General features: G+C 32.7%; 3 protein-coding genes across 5 annotated transcripts; 1 reads left to right on the forward strand and 2 right to left on the reverse strand.

The window, feature by feature from the left end:
• Positions 1-5,697: 5,697 nt before the first annotated feature.
• Positions 5,698-13,074, forward strand: Bma-ham-2 (Uncharacterized protein; the record flags this gene model as incomplete). 2 transcript variants are annotated; one of them, XM_043073807.1, is made up of 10 exons in its annotated part: positions 5,698-5,737; positions 6,622-6,741; positions 8,693-8,896; positions 9,124-9,323; positions 9,645-9,765; positions 10,042-10,217; positions 11,273-11,431; positions 11,797-11,976; positions 12,553-12,838; positions 12,965-13,074. In XM_043073807.1, 10 exons carry the CDS (start codon positions 5,698-5,700, stop codon positions 13,072-13,074), a joined length of 1,596 nt encoding a protein of 531 aa, XP_042929741.1. The 2 variants fall into 2 exon arrangements, with proteins under 2 accessions (XP_042929741.1, XP_001899200.2); XM_001899165.2 differs by having other exon boundaries at positions 12,553-12,750; positions 12,965-13,057.
• Positions 13,075-13,451: 377 nt separating this feature from the next.
• On the reverse strand, positions 13,452-13,637 carry Bm1266 (Uncharacterized protein; the record flags this gene model as incomplete). The annotated part of the gene is made up of 1 exon (XM_043073808.1): positions 13,452-13,637. The coding sequence occupies one exon, from the start codon at positions 13,635-13,637 to the stop codon at positions 13,452-13,454; it is 186 nt and encodes a 61-aa protein (XP_042929742.1).
• Positions 13,638-15,729: 2,092 nt separating this feature from the next.
• Positions 15,730-18,785, reverse strand: Bma-cka-2 (Uncharacterized protein; the record flags this gene model as incomplete). Of its 2 annotated transcripts, none has more annotated exons than XM_043073809.1 (10): positions 15,730-15,807; positions 15,924-16,016; positions 16,227-16,422; positions 17,002-17,134; positions 17,371-17,429; positions 17,565-17,690; positions 17,790-17,923; positions 18,050-18,269; positions 18,363-18,515; positions 18,643-18,785. In XM_043073809.1, 10 exons carry the CDS (start codon positions 18,783-18,785, stop codon positions 15,730-15,732), a joined length of 1,335 nt encoding a protein of 444 aa, XP_042929743.1. The 2 variants fall into 2 exon arrangements, with proteins under 2 accessions (XP_042929743.1, XP_042929744.1); XM_043073810.1 differs by having other exon boundaries at positions 18,643-18,674.
• Positions 18,786-20,481: the final 1,696 nt, after the last annotated feature.

Here is a 20,481-nt window from a genome sequence, read left to right on the forward strand (position 1 = left end):
TTTTCCTTTGATTTTTCGTCATGAATCAGAGCATCCAGGTTGGTAGACTTCAATATTAAGTGCTCTTCATGCCCCTCTTTCGTCCGTTACTTTGTAACGAGTTTTATTTGTTTTCTCTAAAATGATGTGTGATTTTTTTGTTGAAAGCCATACAACTTATATCCATTTTCTACACAAGATTGTTTTACCAGAATGTGCTTCTGACTTTCACTTTTTACTTATCCAAATTTAAAGTATCCAAATGTAAGTACACGGAGTTCATTTTAAGATTTTATCCATTTTTTATTTGGGAGGAAGTAATAATGGCATGAATTAGAATACAACAAAAATGTTTCAATTTAACCAGTTTTCGTTTAAGACACATTAGTTTGAAAGTATTTATATCACTCAAGTGAAGACAAAAAAATGTTTCAAATGTGTTACATTATTATTATTGTTCTCTTGACCTTTATGAAATGCAGTTAAATTAGTAAAATTTGCTGTCTTGGAAGTAATATTGATTTTAGAATTTCTGACTGTCACCTAAAATCTATTACCCAAAATGCTAACATAAAGAGATAATTCGAATTGTAGCAAAAATTTGTTGACTTAATACTGAAAGGAATTTTAAGTCATGATTCACTGTGAAGTATAACTAGGTACTATAAATTGCTTTCTTTCCATATCTGTTAGGAAATAACAGCTTGGCATGAAATAAAAGAGCGTTATCATATCTGTAAAGTTTTGTAAGTTAGCTTATCCGACAAAATCATTGTTGTTATTTTTATTACACTATTAAACTCAAGTAAGCCATCGTATCAACAATATGTTGATTGTTTCAGCATTAGTAGTTGCAGCAGTGTTTGGCTCAAATCAACAGAGCAGCATTAGCAGTTCTACTGATTGCTCATTGGCTGCTATTTGATTCGCATCTTTCGTCTACATTCTCACTGATACCAGCTATTTCTCTGTTACTGCTTGTTTCCATCCTTATAGTTCATTTGCTGCAGACGTATTGGTTCAGGCTTAGGCTTACGGTAGCATGTCATCGTACTGATTAGCTTAATCGTTGCACTCCACTTCTAGTACAATTATATCTTTAAATACTTCCTCAGTAATTTATTAAAAGTTCAACTATTCTGCTTAAATTCAAATAGTCCATTTTTCGGATCGAATATTTTGTCTTTTTTTTTTTTCAAGTCAATGACAGAGAGAATAACTGGTGCAAAAAATCAAATTAGAAGTAGTAGCAAGTGAAGTTTGACGTTACAATAGCTTTTTCAAACTATGACAAATTTCTCAAATTAAATTTATTCTTGGTATACAGTCTTCACAATATTATTGTTGTACCTATTCAACTGAAGCTGATTCCATGATTCATATAATACTTTTTTTATTGCAGAAGATGATGGGAAAATTGCTTAAGAATAAGACAATAAAGGAGAAAGTAGGAATCAATGAAAGAGAGACTTATTGATTTCTTACTTTTGCTGATCGCTTATTCTTTCTGTAATGTTAAAAAAGTTACCGATGCTAGAACTTGCTAAAAAATCTTGTCGAAGAATGAAAATTATTCATTATCCATAAGAAGAGGAAAATAATTGAGATTAAAGAAATGACCAATGAGGACAAAATGGAGCTGTTAGTTATAAATATAAAAGTATAGAAAAGCTGAGAAAAGCTTCGCTCTATGAAAAGAACTAACTGAATTTTGTTTCTTTCTTTCTATCCCTCTGTTGTTGCACCTATTTCGGCATGAAAAAGAACGAAAAACTTGTTTCTAGTCGGAAGTGGAAACAATTAGCTGAACAATGCTCACCTATTTCACTTTTGCCGATCATCATCGTCATCATAATCACTACTTTTTAACAGCTTTCACTTCCTCTTTTCCCTTTTGCTCCCTATACTGATAAGTTGCTGATAAGATGCTTATTGTTTTGAAGTTGTTTAGAAGTCAGGGATTCATTATTCATTTTTTTGCTCTACTAATAATTTCTATTGTATTTTTTTATTCAAAGATTGGTAGTGATTCAAAAGCATAATGCTCTACACAACGTTTGAAGCGTTACATAAATACAACCATTTGAATGTACACAACTGTTATCTTGCAGATCGAAATCTATCATTTGAAAGGAGATAAATAAGTGATTCGACAGATATGGAATTAAAATCAACATTAACAGTGAAGAAAGCTGCCAAATATTCGCATTATATTGAAGTGTAGATGATGAAGATGACGACGCCAGAAGTATAGCTTGATAGTTAGGTAGCTGCTGCGTTATAGAGAAGTAGCAGAGATGTTGAACTCGTTTCCTGACAAATAGCATGTGATCGCTCATTAACCACCAAAGTACGCAACACATTCAACATGCGCCCATACACATACACATCAACTGTAAGGTGCTGTGTATTAAAAAACAACAGTTAGTGCAATCCCTGAAGCATAATGCGCACTGCTACCTTTCCTTCTTCACCGCTTCAGTATTAAAAGGATCTTGTGGGTGCAATTACAATTGCAGTTACAGTTAAAGCAACAACTATACCAATGATTACAAGAGTGGTTTCAGCAATTCTTGTTAGCATGACAATGAGCAAAATTGATTTCATAAATATGAGCAGTGGCACAGGAAAAGGTGGAAGTTGAAGTTGAAGTGATCAATCAATCATGAGTAGATACTGCAAAGAGGAAAAAAGCTTCCCGCTTGTCTTGCCCTCCGCCTCGTTTTTCATTTTTGTCTTTCTCCGCTATCGTATCAAGTGCTATACGTCATTAGCATTCTTCTTTCTTATGCTCAATATTCAGTTCAAACTAAGGCACTGCACACTTATTGAATTATATTTTACTGTACTGTCTTACCTTTTGCTTATATCTGGTTAAAAGCTTCCCCAATTTCCTCATGTCATTGCAGAAGGAAAAGTACAAAAAGAGAAAACGTTTTAAATGATTTAAATATTTTCAAATTCAATCTGACTCTCGTTTCATTTCGCTAACTTTACTAGAAACGTCTATTCATCTATTTCACAGAATTATTTTATTAGCCTAATTTCTATATTTTGATTTCTTATATATTTTTTTAATTCGAAATTACTGAGTTCACTTTTCTGCTAGGATAACGTGTCTTTTTAATGTTCATCAACCTATAGGATTATGCGGTAATTTATGATTATTCCAAGACCCCTTACATCAGTTCCAGTTTTTTATTATCCATTTCACTAAAAACTATGACAATATAATGTAAGAAATCAAATGTTTCCAAGCAGTGAAACTAAGAAAACCTAATTGCTACATGAAAAACTCTAAATATCTCACAACTTAGCCATGAAAATAACCAGGCAATAATAACAGACCTGAACTTATTACTTTTTATGTTTATATGTTATACCATCTTTTTTTCTTTTTTTTCTGAATGTTTCTTGCTGGTTTATCTTTTACCCCATTAACAGCGTAGCTAATGTTTCAGATGAATAATATGTCATTATAACTGCTTGTTTTATAATAAGCAAACAAAGTGGTTCCTGAGATCTGAGTAATACCTTTGATGATGTGAAGCAGAAGCATTATTAACCCGGTATGTATTAATGATTATGATTTTACTATACAATATGATATTTATGGAGAGGAGAAAAGTACCGATAAAGGATTTCAAGGGGTTGATGCTAAAATAATAGAGGTAATTCTGAATCCGCTAAGCTATTATTAATCACAAAGTGTTCTCGATCTAAAGAGGACTACCAGGTGTATGCAGTACGATTTTAACTTGTTATTATATTGGCTGAACTCACATCACTTCATACTACTTACAAATTTAGATTTATCCACGAGTTTCTCAGTACCGCCACCAGAAGTCGCGTATGTAGTGTGGGAAAATTTGTACTGTTACTGATTAGGTTAGGTCCTTGTCATTTTTCTTTTCTTTGTTATTCAAATTCTAACTGACAAATTAATCCTAACCGATGATAAACTTGGATCAATTCGATGACGTCATTATTTTATTAAATGCTTCCAATGACACAACTTAAAGAATAAGTACATAAAGTAAATTAGAAGAGTTTCCCTTCAGAAATTTACAATAACTTATGAATTATTCCTTAAAAAATATGTAAGAAAATTGAAAAGAATGGAAGATAATTGTAGCAGTGATAGCAACTTCTTTCTTAATTTTTCTTGCCATTCCTATACTTCCATACTGAGCTACTCTTTTCCAGTGCCTACTTCTTCTTGTTAAAACATGGTAAGAAATTGACATTTTTGAACAATATTAATGATTTTGGGGAATTTGGCAAGTAACTGGTGAAAAACTAGTGTTCTCCTCTTCGGTATATCTAAGCATAGAAAGATACTATTGCTATGAAAGCAGAAAGGAATATGCAAATTAGTAAGTTCATTATTCCTTGCTAGGAAGCAGGATAGAACATTGAATGATGAGTGAACAGATGGATAATAAATACTTTGTACTTTTCGTCTCATCGCACGTATTACTCCATCGCTTTGATATAGTTGTACGTGGATTATTGAACGTTACGCTCAGCTTATACTAAAGTATGGTTCAGCAGTAGTAATACAGCTTAAAGAGAATAGCATTCGATATGCTCTACCGGAATCTATGCTCACATCGATCGTTTTTCTTCCTTAGAGTAAGCTACTGCTTGAATGTCTTTGGTTGTCAGCGGTACCTATTTCTGCCCTTTTCATTTCCTTGTTATTTTTCATTTTCTAATTTGAACTCTTTGATAATAAATTATGAATCATTCTTCAAAAAAGATGATGAGAAAATTGAAAGAATGGAAGACAATTGTAGCAGTAACAGTAGCTTGTTTTATTGATTTGCTCTTTCTTTGAAATGATGGATGAATAGCAATGGACGGGATTAGTACTTTTTTGAAGAATAGTTCTTTTCCATATGGTAGCTTTATACTTTCTTCATTTAGGAATAAGGGAGATGGAAGAATAGGGAAAAGGTTAAGGAAGCCAGTCAAAATGATTTTATGCTTTCATGTCTACTGTCGAAAGAGAGGATAGGAAGAAGCAACAGTCGAGACCTCGGTCGGGTACTGATGCCATCGGAGATTAGCCAAATGAGAAGGGTACAACATACTGTTAGGGATATGAAGTGACATTATTCATGGTAAAGGTCATCAACGTATCCCTTCTCTTTCTCTCCACAAGCATTTCAACCTCAATAATTTGAGATGCTACTACTTCTCTTCAATACATTGTTATAATTCAAATCTACATTATGAGGGTATGACTTGCCACTTCATTTAATTAACAGTTTCCTTACCATTTTGTTCTACTTATAAATGCAATATAATGCGAAAAGCATGATACATGAAATACACCCTGCATCTCATTGCTCATTCTATTCCCTATTTGCCGTTTTTTTACTAGAGAAACAGTTAAAACTATCTTCAGTTGTATTTAATTAATTGCTCCATATTGTTTTAAAATGAACGTCACATCTATAGCTTGCTCTCCGACTTTTATTTTAGCAATGGTCGATGTCGTGCAGCATGCATTGTTTTATTTAGTTTAAGAGTAAATTCAACCCAAATTTTTTCAGATAAGCGAAAATAGATCGTTCGCCGCAAAGATTTTCAAAAAAACCGGAGTTATATTTTTCTCATCGCTAATATAAATTTCCTTCAGCATATCTGAAATCTGTTTATTCCTAAGATTTTCACTGTTTCAATTAAATTTGCTGAAGAAAAGTCAGCAGAATGCCATATCGTTCGGAGTTGAAAAGACCTGATTTGAAAGGTTTAGTTTTTTTTTCAACAGATTCTTTCAAATTTTAACATTTCGAAATGAAATTCACTTGCAGATTGGTAAATGACTACTAGCATCTCTTTTATTTTTGCTACAAATAATCAGAATATATCAAATGTAAGGAGTATAACGCTGATCCAAAGCTTGCAACATTGTTTTTCTAAACATCCACTTCCCAACACTTACAAATTAATATTGTAGTTGATTACATATTTGACAAATTCAGAAATTGTATATGTACATAAAATTGTATATGTATATGTACAAGCAAGAATTTCGAACACAAGTTTGATAAAACATAGAATTTAGACGTGTGACAGGTTTCGGGTGGAATGAATTTTTGTGCATACATTTGAAGTGTGAGATGAAATGTAATAGTAGCGATATGGCATAATTCAAGCACATTGGCATTTTTTGCATGACTGGTGACACCTCATGGAAGGACAAAGCTGGCAGTGTATTATTTAAATGTATTTATACAAAATTAGTAATTATTGTTAATAATTCAAAAAAATTTTAGAGCTAACGAATAATATTCAGAGTTTCCTTTATTTCACATTTTAGCTCATTTTTCCTAATTTCTTCACAACGAACTTTATTGATTAAACACAGTCTAGATTTTCACTCATTTTTAACTCATCAAATTAGTTAACACGAAGATACTTGGTGGCAGTTGACACAAAACTTTATAATACATCATATATCCATAAATAAAATAATGGTGGTATTCGTGATACTTTGATACTACATAATAATGTAAAATGTAATGATCTAAATTTCACTCATACGAAATTGGTTAGTTACATGGTTAGTTTATGTAGTCTATTTAATTTTTAGGACTCCGTTAAATTTAACAAGAAATTGCAAATTTTCAGGTACATTCCCATGTTCAGTTTGTGGTAAAGTATTTTGTCATTCGTCATCATTAAGTCGGCATCGTATGCAAGCTCATTTCAAAAGCTACACTTGTACACAATGCAATCAGGAAATTTCTAGTGAGTTTTATTTTTTGCTTCATTTCAAAGCTTTGATTAGTTTCTGTCATGTTTTTAGTCACGATTTTGAAAGTTTATGTCCGCAGATATATCTATAGGCAATTTGCCTTTCATTTCTTTCCCTTTAATTAAAAATTTACCTTTTTTTTTTTTTTAATTAAAGGGAGAAAAATCATATATGAAGACCGTTTGATATGTTTGATCTAAATCATGCCAAAATTTGACTCACCTATTAACTATAATATTATATCACATTTCACTAATGAAGCATGAATAAATTCAAATTATAGAAACATTTTAAAATTTCTCTTTTTTGGTTGAAAAATGTAGTCAGCTGTTTAGGATCGTTATCAGTATTTCAAACTTCGTATTAAGTATGAGATGAATGGCAGACTGCTGTTAGGCATGTCTGATGAAAATTACTTGTTGGCAGTGTGTCACCCTGTATGCTTCCTTTTACTGCCCTAAATTTGAGCAAAAATGAATGCAGCTTTCTCATAACGCTTAGATGCCAGTGATCACATGGTATCGCTACCAATATGATAATATAAAATGTAAATAGCAACTGTCTGAGAAAATTTGGCTGGAAATGAGGATAGCTCAAAGTATATTGCGTTCCAAATTAGTATTAAGTAGAGATTTGAATCTGTTACTCATTAGTTTACAGACGATGAAGCATAAAATCGATAGAGTAGACTTTCACCTTTTCTTAAATGGATGTTCTGAAAAAGTATATTAATATTCATTCAACTGCTGCTCAATAATGCCTTTAACACCAATCTTGACCAATTATAAAATTTATAAAATTATTCATTTGTTTTTCACTGCTTTTGCCATCTTTTTAAATAACTTGATAAATAAATGAATTTTTCATATAGCATAATATTTAAATTGCTTGTAAGATTTGAAAAAAAATTCATTTAATAAACAGTTTATGACTAATGCCTTCAACGAATTTCTTTAAAAATCTTCCTTTTCTACGAAATGTGATTAAGTGTAAAAATGTACTCACCCTGTTTAAAACTTCATCACTTCCTACAGGAATATACAGAAATATGTTAAAGGGCATAAGATAATTCTTTTGCTAGAAAAATATCAACTTTACTTCGAATCTAAATTGTGCAATAACCAATATATAAATTAGAAATTTTAAATATGGCAAAAGATAGTTACATTCTAAGAAGTGCTGACATTTCTTAAAATCATGGGAACATTAATTATCAATCTTAGAAGGATTTAGAAATTAGTGAGTTAAAAAGAGGGCCGGTAACAGTGTGGTCGATTATACAGTATGGTACGAAGCCAAAAAGTTATAAAAATGGATTGCTGTTGATCGGCGAAGTGCACAAAGCGTACATGACACACTTTTTGCTTAATTGAATTTACATTCTCTTTTCTTCTTAGGTTCCCTGTTGGTTATCCTTTATTCCGAAGAATACGGACAGGTTGTAAAATTACATGAAGAATGGAATGATAAGTGGTTGATGTCCATCTTCGAAGAGAGATGGAGAACTGCTTGGTCGCTTTAAACATCTCTTATCAATTTTATAGGAAACAAAGCACAGTTAAACCAATCGACTGTAAAAAAAAATAATCCAGAACCCAAGAATCTTCAGTTTTAATATCTAATTTTCTTCTCATCTCATTATTTCTATATTTGCATTCAGTTAATTCATATGTGCTTATTTTGTTCACTTCTGTAACTTTTTACGTTTGTTAATTTCGAAATCCTATAAATTTCATATGCGTAAAACGAAACAAAACTTTATATTCATTTGATACGGTTTTGATTTTAATTTTTGCACTCTTAACATTCAAGTTAAAGCATCATTGTGAAATTTCTTAGACAATGAATATATAAATTAAAAAGACAAAATTCTGCATATATTTTTTACTCCTTTCATAGAAAGTAATGTAAAAACTACTCTTTTATTATCATTAACGATAACAGGCTGCTCTGGAAATGAAACGCTCCGGTCGCATATGTTCCGGATACATTCTATTTCACGAATGTTTATGTGTCGGTGCTGTAATTGGGCATATCCTGACAAGACAAGCTTGCATATACATATGCAGAGTATGTTGCGGAATGGTACTCCCGGTGACGTTTCTGTTCTTGCGAGAAGTTCTAATGATGGTCCAGGAATGGCTGGTGGTTGGTTCTTTTTTTAAGTATTAAAAAAATTTTCTAATTACTTCTAGCATACTCATGTATTATCATTTGTTACTACATATTTGTCAGGTCCTCTTCTACATTGAGAGTTACTATTTAAACTTATTTTTTAATAAGGAAATCCGGTGTTCATTTATTGGTTCGCAAATCAAATAAAACAAAATGTCACTTTTATGCTCCAAATTATTGCCACCTCTATCTTTTTACAGTCGTAGGAGAAATGTCACCAAGAGAGCTTGAAGAAAGTCCATCAGTAAGCCCCCAAGATGGATGTGGAAATGAATCACCACGAGGCGAACAAACACATATTAAAAGTTCCTTATTTGGTAATGGTAATGGTTTACTGGACGGATCCATATTTCCAGCGACGCTCAGCAATACCGATAGTTTATTTCGATTTACGGCTAAGGTAAATATCTCCCATTTCTAAAAATCGGTTTCATAATTTCATTAACTCTCTTCACTTTCCAAACTTCATACGGATTGAGGCGGATTTTCATGCGTTTCTTGATGTTGACTCGGATTGTACGCTGAGCAAGCTTTTTTGAAAGATGTTCTAGGTGTCAATTGCCAAATACCATTTAATGTTTGTCAAGTTATCGATTTTTCCGAAATACTGGATGTTTAAAAGTAGTCTTTTGTTATTAATCTAGTCCCTTTCATTAAAATATACTCGCTGTCTTCAACTATTTTTGTAAAAATGTACAGTACCACTGAGTAATTTTTGCAGCCGGATAATTTGCTGACACCAATTAGTACGGATGCCAGTGGTCAGAACAGCTGGTTAACAGCATGGTTGGCAAATAATGCTTTTACTGTGGCGCCTTTTAATTCTACCAATTTGTTGACAGGTCTTTTTTAACAGCAGTTAAAGAACACAGGACAGAATTCACTTTACAATGGTTTATCGTGGATAATGTTTGATATTGCTTTAAGTGTTTCCAGTGATTTAGTTATAGATTTGAGTTGCACTTATTTCGAGAAAAATTAAAATGTAACTTATGATTACTTTGCTCAAATCACACCACTTCAAATAGAGTTTGGATGGTTATTGTTGAAATTTATTTATTTATTTTTCTTCGGAATGTTTAGGCTTATTTTGTGGCTTGACAATCTTTAAATTCTAGTGACAAACAGTGCAGAAGTTATAAATGTACAAAAAGATGGAGCAACAGCAATAAATATAGGTTTAAAAGTGGAGTCGAAGGAGGATGAACAAATTTCAAATAGCATTGATACCAACGCTGTTAAAAGTACCTCTCTTGCATCTCCAAGTAAAACACCAAATTCCACCTCTTCACAGGTACAGTTTTTCTTCTTATTGGTCCATGTTCTACCTGTACTAGATTTGTCATTTTTTTTAAAGAATACTCAAAATATCTGACGGTTATTCGTAGAGCAATCTTACACTTTCAGTACATCATATATAATATACTGAAAGACTTTCTTCTGCGATAATGAAAATTTCGATATTTGTGCTTTGTATGGTAATGATGTTTAAATCGTCTGCAATAGACATTACGAATTAACACGACTACCATTTGTAAACATATATTTCATAAAAACATTTATTGTAAGAACAAATCTACAAATAATAAAAAAGTTAAGCAAGCAAAAAATGATTGGACGAGAAAATAAGAATTGAGGAATGGTGAACCAAGTAAAGAAATCAAAGTGGTAACAAAGAGATAATAGTTCACGAAGTAGATAAGAGAAATAAAATGCTAGTTCAAGGATGTTTATTGAGTTAGCGATTGCAACTACTTTATTTTTACCAGTCTGTGATTGAAGTTTCTGACTGTAGTGAGTGCTATTGACAACATCAAGAGAAGAATGTTATATTTATGCGCTTAAAAGTATATTTTTTGCGAGGTACATGTTCGACTGCAATAATGTAGGCAGAAACAGAAATTCTATTAAATACAAATGTTGAGAAAGAAAGCAGGAAAGTATACAGTCCGTTGCATTGCTCTCTACATCTCCTTCATTTTGTTGAATTTGTTATTTTCCCTTAGTTTGTTGTTTCAGGTTTTCCGGTTTTTCGTTCCAATTCTTTATTTGGGTAGTCATTTCTTATCAAAGTTTCTAATGATTAATTTGTGTCTAATAACTCGAGCCTTATTGATTTTTAGTATTTTTCAAACATGCCTGCTTAATAATTCTGTTCCAAAAAGAAAACATAACAAAAATTAATAGAAGTTTAGCATAAATTAAATAAAACTGGATATTAAATACCATATTTAAAAGTTTAAATTACTTATGAAATTAATGAACTTAGTCAAGAGTACACAATGATCCTGGAAGTACTGTGTACTGTGTAGGTATTTGCATGCTTATGTTTGTTCTACAAAATTTTAGGAATATAAGCGGTCGGTCAATGCGAGTTCACTGGATGATTTACTGGAAAGGAAAGGCTTAAGTGTTACTCGAAATCATCGAAATAAACGGAAAGCTAGCAATCCTCAGCAACTACTGGCTTCAACAGCATTTGTCGGTGCAGATGATGAAGATGATGAAGTGAAATCTCTACACTTTTTTTTTTTTAAACTGCTTTAATAGTAGAAAAACCGTTGAATAAAATCGTGAAACTAAATTCCATAATGTCTGTACATCTCAAACAAAGAGCAATCTTTTTGTTTGCTTCATTTTTTTTGTCTTTTATTTTTTGCAAATGAAGAATTAAAAGTCAAACAGTGTGAAGTTCTCTCGTTTCCCAAACTTGCATGCATGTATGTATTTATTTACTGGAAAACCAAGCTATATTAGTAAAAATCAATTCTTTGAATTTATTCAATTTGGATAGATAAAATGGGTATTTTTGATCAAATGATAGCAATATATCTACAATGTAAATAATCTGTCTATCAGCAAGGGATTTACAGGGATTTGCTGCACTACCACGAAAACAGAACATCATAGATACAAATACCAAAATAAACGATCGTGGTAAATCAGCCAACGGTGACCTTCCTCCTCAAACAACAACAGTGAGCAGAACAACCCCGAATGGTGTCACACTGGTTGATGCTTCTACTAGTCCTATTAAGAGATGTGACTGCACGGTAATATTTTACTTATCTTTGTGGTCTTATTTAATATCAGCCAATGATAGGTGCTTCAAAACGACTGCATTTTTCACTCCGATGATCTAATTCTTTTGTCGCCTTTATTATACTGTTACATGTTGAAATTTTCATACCCTACAATTAAACATGGATTTTTCGTTATCTATGGCATTGATGAATACGAAGTTTTATCTAATATTTTATTAAATCTTGATATCTAATTTATCTGTCTGCCTATATATGAGATAGATAGATATTCACATATTTAGATGGATAAATAGATTCCCTTTATTATATATTTACATCCAAACCTCTCCCAAAATAATTAAATTTTCACATCTTCCACTATATATATATATATAACTTTCTGCGTAACGTTTAGGTGATGAATGAACATTTACAGAAAATTAGTTAAGAATTCAGTGGTTAAGTATGTCACGTACCTCACTTTTTAAATTCACAGCGTTTGGCAATGTTAGGTTAGACATGTCATACCAAAAATGCACGACGAAATTTTTTGTTATGTTTATGTTGTAAATTTATATTTAACAAAAATATTTTTTTCGCTTGGAGGTACTAAAAATCAAATGTGGTGTAACAGAAACGAGAAATCAGTCTCCTGAAACGAAAATTTTGAATTATGGAGGGAAAACTGACCACCTGGATATTCAGCTAACAGGACTGGACACAACACTGCGACAATTTGAACATGAAAAAGAAGAACTCAGACATCAAATTGAAATATTTGAGGAGATTTTAATTGGTTACCAGGTAATCAAAATGCAAATAATGGATCAATGCAGAGTTGGGTCCGGAAAACCACCGACTTTCTATAGTTGCTCTGGAGATGGGCATCAATGTCAGTTAATCAATGTCACTTTGACAGATTCCTTTATTCTATTCGATAAGTTCCAAATTGGAAATGTACACTTTTCTCAAATTTGATGTACAGAAATCAGCCCGCTATAGTGTGGAATTATTTCAGCAAAGCGCACTAGCAGCTTTGGCACTACTACAAAGTGGCGGTCCAGATGCAATCCCAGCGATCAAGAAATTGATGGAAAATTTGCTACAGTGAACAATGGACGAAACTAAAAGTGTCATCAACCAGTATTAGTGCATGTAAATTTTTTGTTTCTTGCAAATATTACTGATCAAATGACGTGACCTCATCGAAGTAAGCAAAGTCAAAAGAAATGACTTGTTTTCCAAAATGTCTGGTTTTCTCTAAAAGACAAACGAGAGGTGGAATCGAAATTAATTGATTAAATTGTCATGGCTTTGCTTCGATAATGTTCTGTGTGATTTAGCAACACTATTGATTCGTTTTAATCACATTCGATTGCAGTGTTGTTATATGCATACGGAATGTTTTTTGATTTTCTAATTTAAGACCAGATCTTGATAGTAACACTTCTATTCTACAGCCTGCCTTTGAAACATTTGACGATTTATGTCTTTATTGTTTAAAATTAGGACTCGTCAGGAAGATCAGCACCATTCATCCTAAATTGTTCTGTCTTATTTATCTGAGCTTCGTTGGAACGACACATTTCATAACCAAAAAATAAATTTCGATCCATTATATTCAAGTTAAGTGTACTGAGATTTTCCCATCTCTTACCCACATTCGCAACAGCAACAAACAAAGAAATCATTATAAATTACCTGAAAAGTTCCGCATGATTTTTGTTACCAATCTAAAATTTTATTGCTGGGAAGATCCACAAATCATACTCTGTTCATTCTTTTAACTTTTCTATATTAAGACATGTCGAAAATTCTCGTCCAGCGTAGTGCAATGAAAACTATCTACAAAGTAGTGCTCAGTAGTAATGATGAGGACACGATAAGACAAAGTAATAATTGTCATGTATATTATAAACCGTATGTGCTGAGAATGCAGAAATTTATTTCAATATGAATACTTGTCCTTGTGATTTTGACGAAAACCCTGCCTTCGTTTTGTCCTGAATTTAAAATTTGATGCTGTTTTGATTTTGATATGTTTACATTCGTGCTAATAAGAAATGTTCAGGTTCATAAGTTATATTGCATTTTTAAGAATATTTTTTAACATTGCAAACTCATTTTCTTTTGTATAACTTTAAAGATATTAATTTCTACTTCTCCATAGCAAGTACATCTTGACACTTCATACTAGACCAAGGAGTAACATGTGTGTTCATATTGGTGACTGATACCACTGCAAATTGAGTTACAAATAAATTGGCGACAGAGACTAGAACTCGACAACATCAATAACCACAACTACATTATTAAGAGTTGGGATAATGCTACTGTAATCACTGTTGTTTCAAGGAAGAAAAAGTATGACAGAAGACAAGCTTCGATGAAGCTTGTCTTCTGTCATACTATACAAGTACTAAAGGAGGGACAGAGCAGCATTTTTGTTGACTTAGTAAAGAGAATGTTTAAGAAAAGCTACTGTCAGCAACTCCACCGGAATGAGAGGATACCATTCTGTAAAACCCAGCACTCCTGTCGACGCGATGCAGCTGTAACAGATATTGCGAGAATTGTCAGCGACGACAAATCAAAGAAAAACAAAAACTGCAGTGATGAGGTGATGGGAAGATATATGACTTAACTTCTGAAAGTGTACACGAAAACAACTCTCTTCTACAGTTAAGCGCGATTGTCAATGCTGGTAAAGATACAAATATTTAAGATAGAGAATGTTTCTATTGAGCATTCCCCTCAAATCTCACTTCATTTTTAAATGATTAACCAAACGATTTCTTCCCAAAAAATTTGTTCATTTAAAACTTGAATGTCTATAACATCCGACCTCGTAAAATGGATGTCTTTATACTCTAAAGGATTCGAAATATGGAGAAGAAATAGGAATAAAAGATTCTGTATATAGGAAAAGTATAAGTCAAAGCAAGTCAATAATTCAACAATGTTGAAGCTAACACCTAGAAAAGAAAGTAGTCGCCGTTGTTTCCACTGGAAAAGGACATGACTGTACAGCATAACAATCAGACCCTATATACCATTCAAATATTAATTCTGTCAGACTATATGACTTGTTCCATTTGCTCCCAGTAATGTCTACAGTGAAAATTTCCAGAGATCTCCCATTCAGAATTATAATTTCCCGAACCGGATTTTATATTTCCTCGACAACAATGAAAAAATAAAATAAAATGAAACGCTTGCTCATGTCTGAACACAATAAGTATTCAAATATTCAGTATAAAAAAAGATGCAATAGAAACTCGTCTACTGTGGAAAAAATAAAACCATACGTCCTGTTACTATAACCCACAGAAATATTAATTTCACAATAAATACACATGCGCTTGCTTGAATTGTTACTAGCTTATGTTTCATAAGTTATACTTCCACTTAATAAACTGAACAGAAACCTTCGGAATACGATGGTAGAAATTTCGATAAAATATTGATATTCGAAAACTGTAATGAATATAGAATTGATTTAGAACTCACCACTCAAAATTATTGCAAAGACTGAAGATTATACCATCGTCCACGCTTCAGTGTATTCAAAAATTTGAGATATCGCCTGTAGCAAAGTGCTATCCCATATAACATTTACTCTCAGCATTTAAAAAAATTTATTTTCCATTAGTGGTGACACTTATTACCTTAGTTATCTGGATCAACGTAATGAATAAATAAAGTTATACATCCCAATCAGGAACAATAATAAAAACTTTAGGATGCAATGAACATCAGACTTGATTCCGTTATTTTTGAATCTCAGTTTGAATCTTCTAGAAGCTGTTGAAGCAAATGCTTATTTTTATAATACAAACCTAGCCGATCGCGCCCATACTCCTGAAATCCTCTGGATGAAATCTGAAGATAAATACGAAGATAATAACACAAGCTTAGTTCTATTTCGCTAAAAACTAGTGAAATTTCATATGTATAATTAAATATGAAAAACGTACAGCGAATCCAAAATCAACAGGAGACACTTCAACTTGCAGCAAACCCCAAACGCCCCAAAAAAAGTGAGACACCGGAATAAATGGTCTCGTTTCCTGCAAAAGTACTGATTAAATGGCATGTATCAAGATGATGGATTAATATCCACAAATTTTAAATTTTGTGAAGACTAAAAGTTCTAAGAAGCTTCAAGTAAAATTTGTAGAAAACACTTACTGCTAAAATTGTCCACTGTTTATCTGACAGTATAAAAGCTTGAAACTTAATCTCGGCAAAACCGTTAGCAGTTACGACAGTGAAATAACCTCAATCATAGCTCTTGCTTTTTTATCGCACTCGGCCATCGAAGAGAATGGCTCAAGTTCATTCAAATAGGAAACAAAAAAATCATATTGCAATTCATCGCTTGGAAACTGGTATTCATCTATCTCGTAAAAAGGAGCTTTGTCAACATCATAGTTGATTGAATATTCCACGAAATGATTTGCGAAATCGAATCCTCTGGAAGATGAGATGAAAAATCATATCATATCATGCATTGATTAATAACATCAAAAAAATGATTGCCGAAAGTGTTTTATTCTGTTAGGTCGTCGCATTACCAAAAAACTTAACAGAAGACCGGTTATAAAATTGTAAGCTTCTTTAATACAAATAATAAATCTATAGGACTGCATACAAACAACGTATCCATTAGCTAATTCAATGAATGAATAATAATAATACACCTATGAATATGATCATGGCATGGTGAGTGTAGGAGTGCTTATTAACCAGATTCACAACCCAAATAGCTACTGCAGATATAAATGTGAAATACAATCTTAAACCTAATCTTTCACTAATCTATATTTCGAATATAAAAGTACAAATTTAACAGTCGAATAAAGAAAAAATCATAGCTTTCAGTAGGGCAAGAATCTGCCCAGCAAAAAGCAAATACTACTGCAGAAAATTTCGCATTAAAGTAATCAACTAATAACATTAAGAACTATCATGTTGCACTGGTTAATGCTTATCTATTAGGAATCTATTAACTATTAGGAAGTGAATACACATATCAATTAAAACCTAGCGCACCGGTGATTGTAACTTGCGTATTCAAAATCAATAATCACAAGACGTGATGCGTTTGTTGCCGACGGAGAATCCCGCTGCGTAATCGATGGAGTAATAATATTACCAGAACTTGATCGTGGAAGTAATATATTACCTATAAAAGTTTGTTCTACTCAAGTTTGCTAATCAAAACTTTTAATTCTTTTGGGAATTTAGGGTTTAATAAACCTTTCATCTTTAACAGTTCAAGTTAGTTAACTCACAAATAAAATCTTCTAACGAACGAATAAACGTGTTTGTTTCGGTAGGGATATCTCAGGGTTATATATTTAGTGATATACAATAAAGTATAACTCATACAGTCACGGTTCTACAAAAAACTGATATTACCTTCCTGAAGATCATTATGGCAAAATGTGACGATGCTTTTACTTTTGCTGACGCATTTCCTGCAAGCTGAATTCATGTTCAACAGCCATTTCTAAATGCCTTGAATCGTTATGATCATTCGAACACAAATTCCTCTGATTACTCACATATATATATATATGAGTAGTTAATAAAGCATACCAAAAAAATTTTACTTCAGAAAGTCAAGCTCGTTAGCAATATCTTCACAAGTGATGATTTGAGGAGCAGAATCTGAATAACAGCTAGGAATCACAAATTCTCGTGCACCACTTGGTGTCTGCATAAGCTGTTTCAGCCATCTAAACATTATATTCTTAAATTACTGTATCAGTCAAGAGAGTATTTAAAAAAAAAAGAAATCGTGCCCACTTAGGGAAAAAATCAAAATGGCATTTTACCTGCTCAGTGCGCCGCACAAGTAATCAGGTTCTTTCCAAATCGGCACTTCCAGCTGATGCACTCGAACCAGTCGCTGTGCTATTTTACAGGACATTTCCGGAAGGGCAAGCTCTTTCCATGAAAGTGGTCGAGACTAAAACATCAAAAAAGAGCACGTGCAAGCTCAAGCAGGAAAATGACACTATTCACTATTAACTATCAACGATCAAAATTTTTTGAGTATTTTTGAGTAAACTATTAACAATCAAAATTTAAATACCGGAATATACTCTTCCAGCCGCCCACCGCTAAATACTCCGTACAGTTTCGGACCGAGGTGGCGTTCTGATAATAAAGTGAAGATAACCGATTCCGATACAAGGTGACTTTCGGTTTCTGGATTAAAATAAATTCGCAAAAGTACTTTGTCCGGTTCGTTTGTGAGTGGTGGACATGCGCCCGGAAGGCGACACAAAAACAGCATATTACTCATACCACCTCTGAAATGTCGTTTAATAATACCAAGATTTCTTTACATTTAATAAGTTAGTTTCTAGCCAAATAAACGGAAAAGTTCAGATCATAAGAATTACTTCAATCGTTCCAATTGAAGTTCTCCAATTCCAACAACCTTCCAAGCGCCACCAAGAAATCGAGCACAAAACATATGCGCGCGTTCCTTTAATTCAAATATAGTATTTGCGTCTGTGTCCGGTTCTAATTCAGATAGAATCTGCTTCATACCTCTAAAAACCAAATGGAAAAAAATGTCAAGAATAATGCACATACAGTATAGAAAGTAGTTCCCAATAATATTGAAATTCTATTCAGAGTAGCAATCTACCCTCAGAATTTTTAACATAAAAAGATAACCTGAAACTATTTTCTGCTGCACTACACATCATCACAGTGAAGAAAATGCTGAACTGCACTTTCCTATCTAAAAAAAAGTTGTGAAACCCGGAAAGCACTTTTGAAAATAACATTATTTTTACAAAATAAAGTGAAGCACTCATTACTATTATTGCAAATATCTCTTCATTACCATTACGAAATATTTCTAATTCTGCAAACACCAAATATCTAGTATCTAAACAAAAAGAGCTTCCATAAAAAATTTAGACATAATAAAGAAAAAGATTTCAATAAAACCTACTTGTTCACCTACATACATGTTGCAAGTTGTACTTCTTCTTCATTGATCACAATACATCAAAAGCACAACTTACAATATCTGCATGTAAGATAAACGAATAAGTTTTAGCGAAATTCATACCTACTTCTTTTAAGGTCCGTAAACCGCGGAAGGGAATCATTCAGTAATACAAAAAAACTAGAATTAAAAAAATACACTATGTTAGGAAAGGTTGGCGGTCTATATCTGCCCCAAATTTGGTTCAGATCTAAATGAAAACCTGCGATCGTTATCAACATCACGATCCAGATAAATTTGGAATCAATTTCAATGCATGATATGAGTATTACTAGGAATATAGTGGGACTAAATTGAGATGGGCAAGGAAGAATTTACTGATGATCCGACTTTAACAGAATCAATCATTATTGCACCAGTACAACTGATGCTATGTATGCAGCCTAACTGATTTTTTAATATGCTGTTAGATGTTAAATATTTGTCATTACTGATTTCTCTCTTTCCATTGTGTTTTTTAACAGAAAAAAGAATGTCAGTTTGTAGATTTTTTGTAGATACTGTAATGAACTTTTTTTTTTAACATTTCACAGAAATCCATTGGATTTGGAAAACTCAATTTTTACTGACCGCTTTACAGGACTCCACAATGAGCTTAAATTGATAAAGCAATAAATCTCACTAAAATGAATTTCAAAAAGCGGCGTTTTAAAGACCCAGTAAAGAAGGTCGATCTGGAAACCGATTAAAATATTAGTATAAAGGTTAAATTCATCTTCATAAATCTCGAGTGTCAATTAAATTAGCTGTAAATACATCCTGGCAACACAAAGTTTTCAATAATTGAAAATTTGTTAAGAAAGTGGCAAAACTACTCGCTGCATGTCTGTCTCTTCGACTCTATCTACTTCCTTTTGTCTTTCTCTCTAAACTACTTAACAATTCCTAAGTCATATGACCCCTGTTATCACATTTCAAAACCTCTCTTCAGGTTCTGGCATAATGTGTTTCCATAAGATGTACCTGCTGAAATCATGTAGTGTGAACAAACGACGTCACAACGAAATAAAGAAATTGGTAAAAAAAGTGAAGTTTCCAATTAAACCTAACAAAGCACCACAGCTAGTTTTTTCAGCTGATTTTTAGTGCTGGACGATGCGATAGTTTTGAGCCAGGAACTGCAACCGGCAAGGAAAAGTAGAGGGAATTATGGATATCAACAACTGCGAAGATCTGGTCTCGCTATCTAACTCATCCAAGAGTACCATCCAGTCAAAAACATATACACCCTTCACATCATCCACTTAGCACTCACCCAAAGCAAATATTGATTGCGATGTACGTGCTATCATAATTGCACACAATTCCTGCCAAGTTAATTCAGTCCACGACGCTCACCAGCCACTCAATTAATAAATAAAAAGATTTGTAGCTTTTGTATGAATTTAGAAGCAAATCAGCGTTGTTGGAATATGCTACGACAAACCTAAGTTTATTTGAACAAACGTATTATATGATGCAATTTTTCATACAGAAATGAAAAAGACGTGGTTATGGGG

The sequence above is a fragment of the Brugia malayi genome, assembly GCF_000002995.4.
Source record: "Brugia malayi strain FR3 genome assembly, contig: Bm_v4_ChrX_scaffold_001, whole genome shotgun sequence".
Taxonomy (NCBI): Eukaryota; Metazoa; Nematoda; class Chromadorea; order Rhabditida; family Onchocercidae; genus Brugia; species Brugia malayi.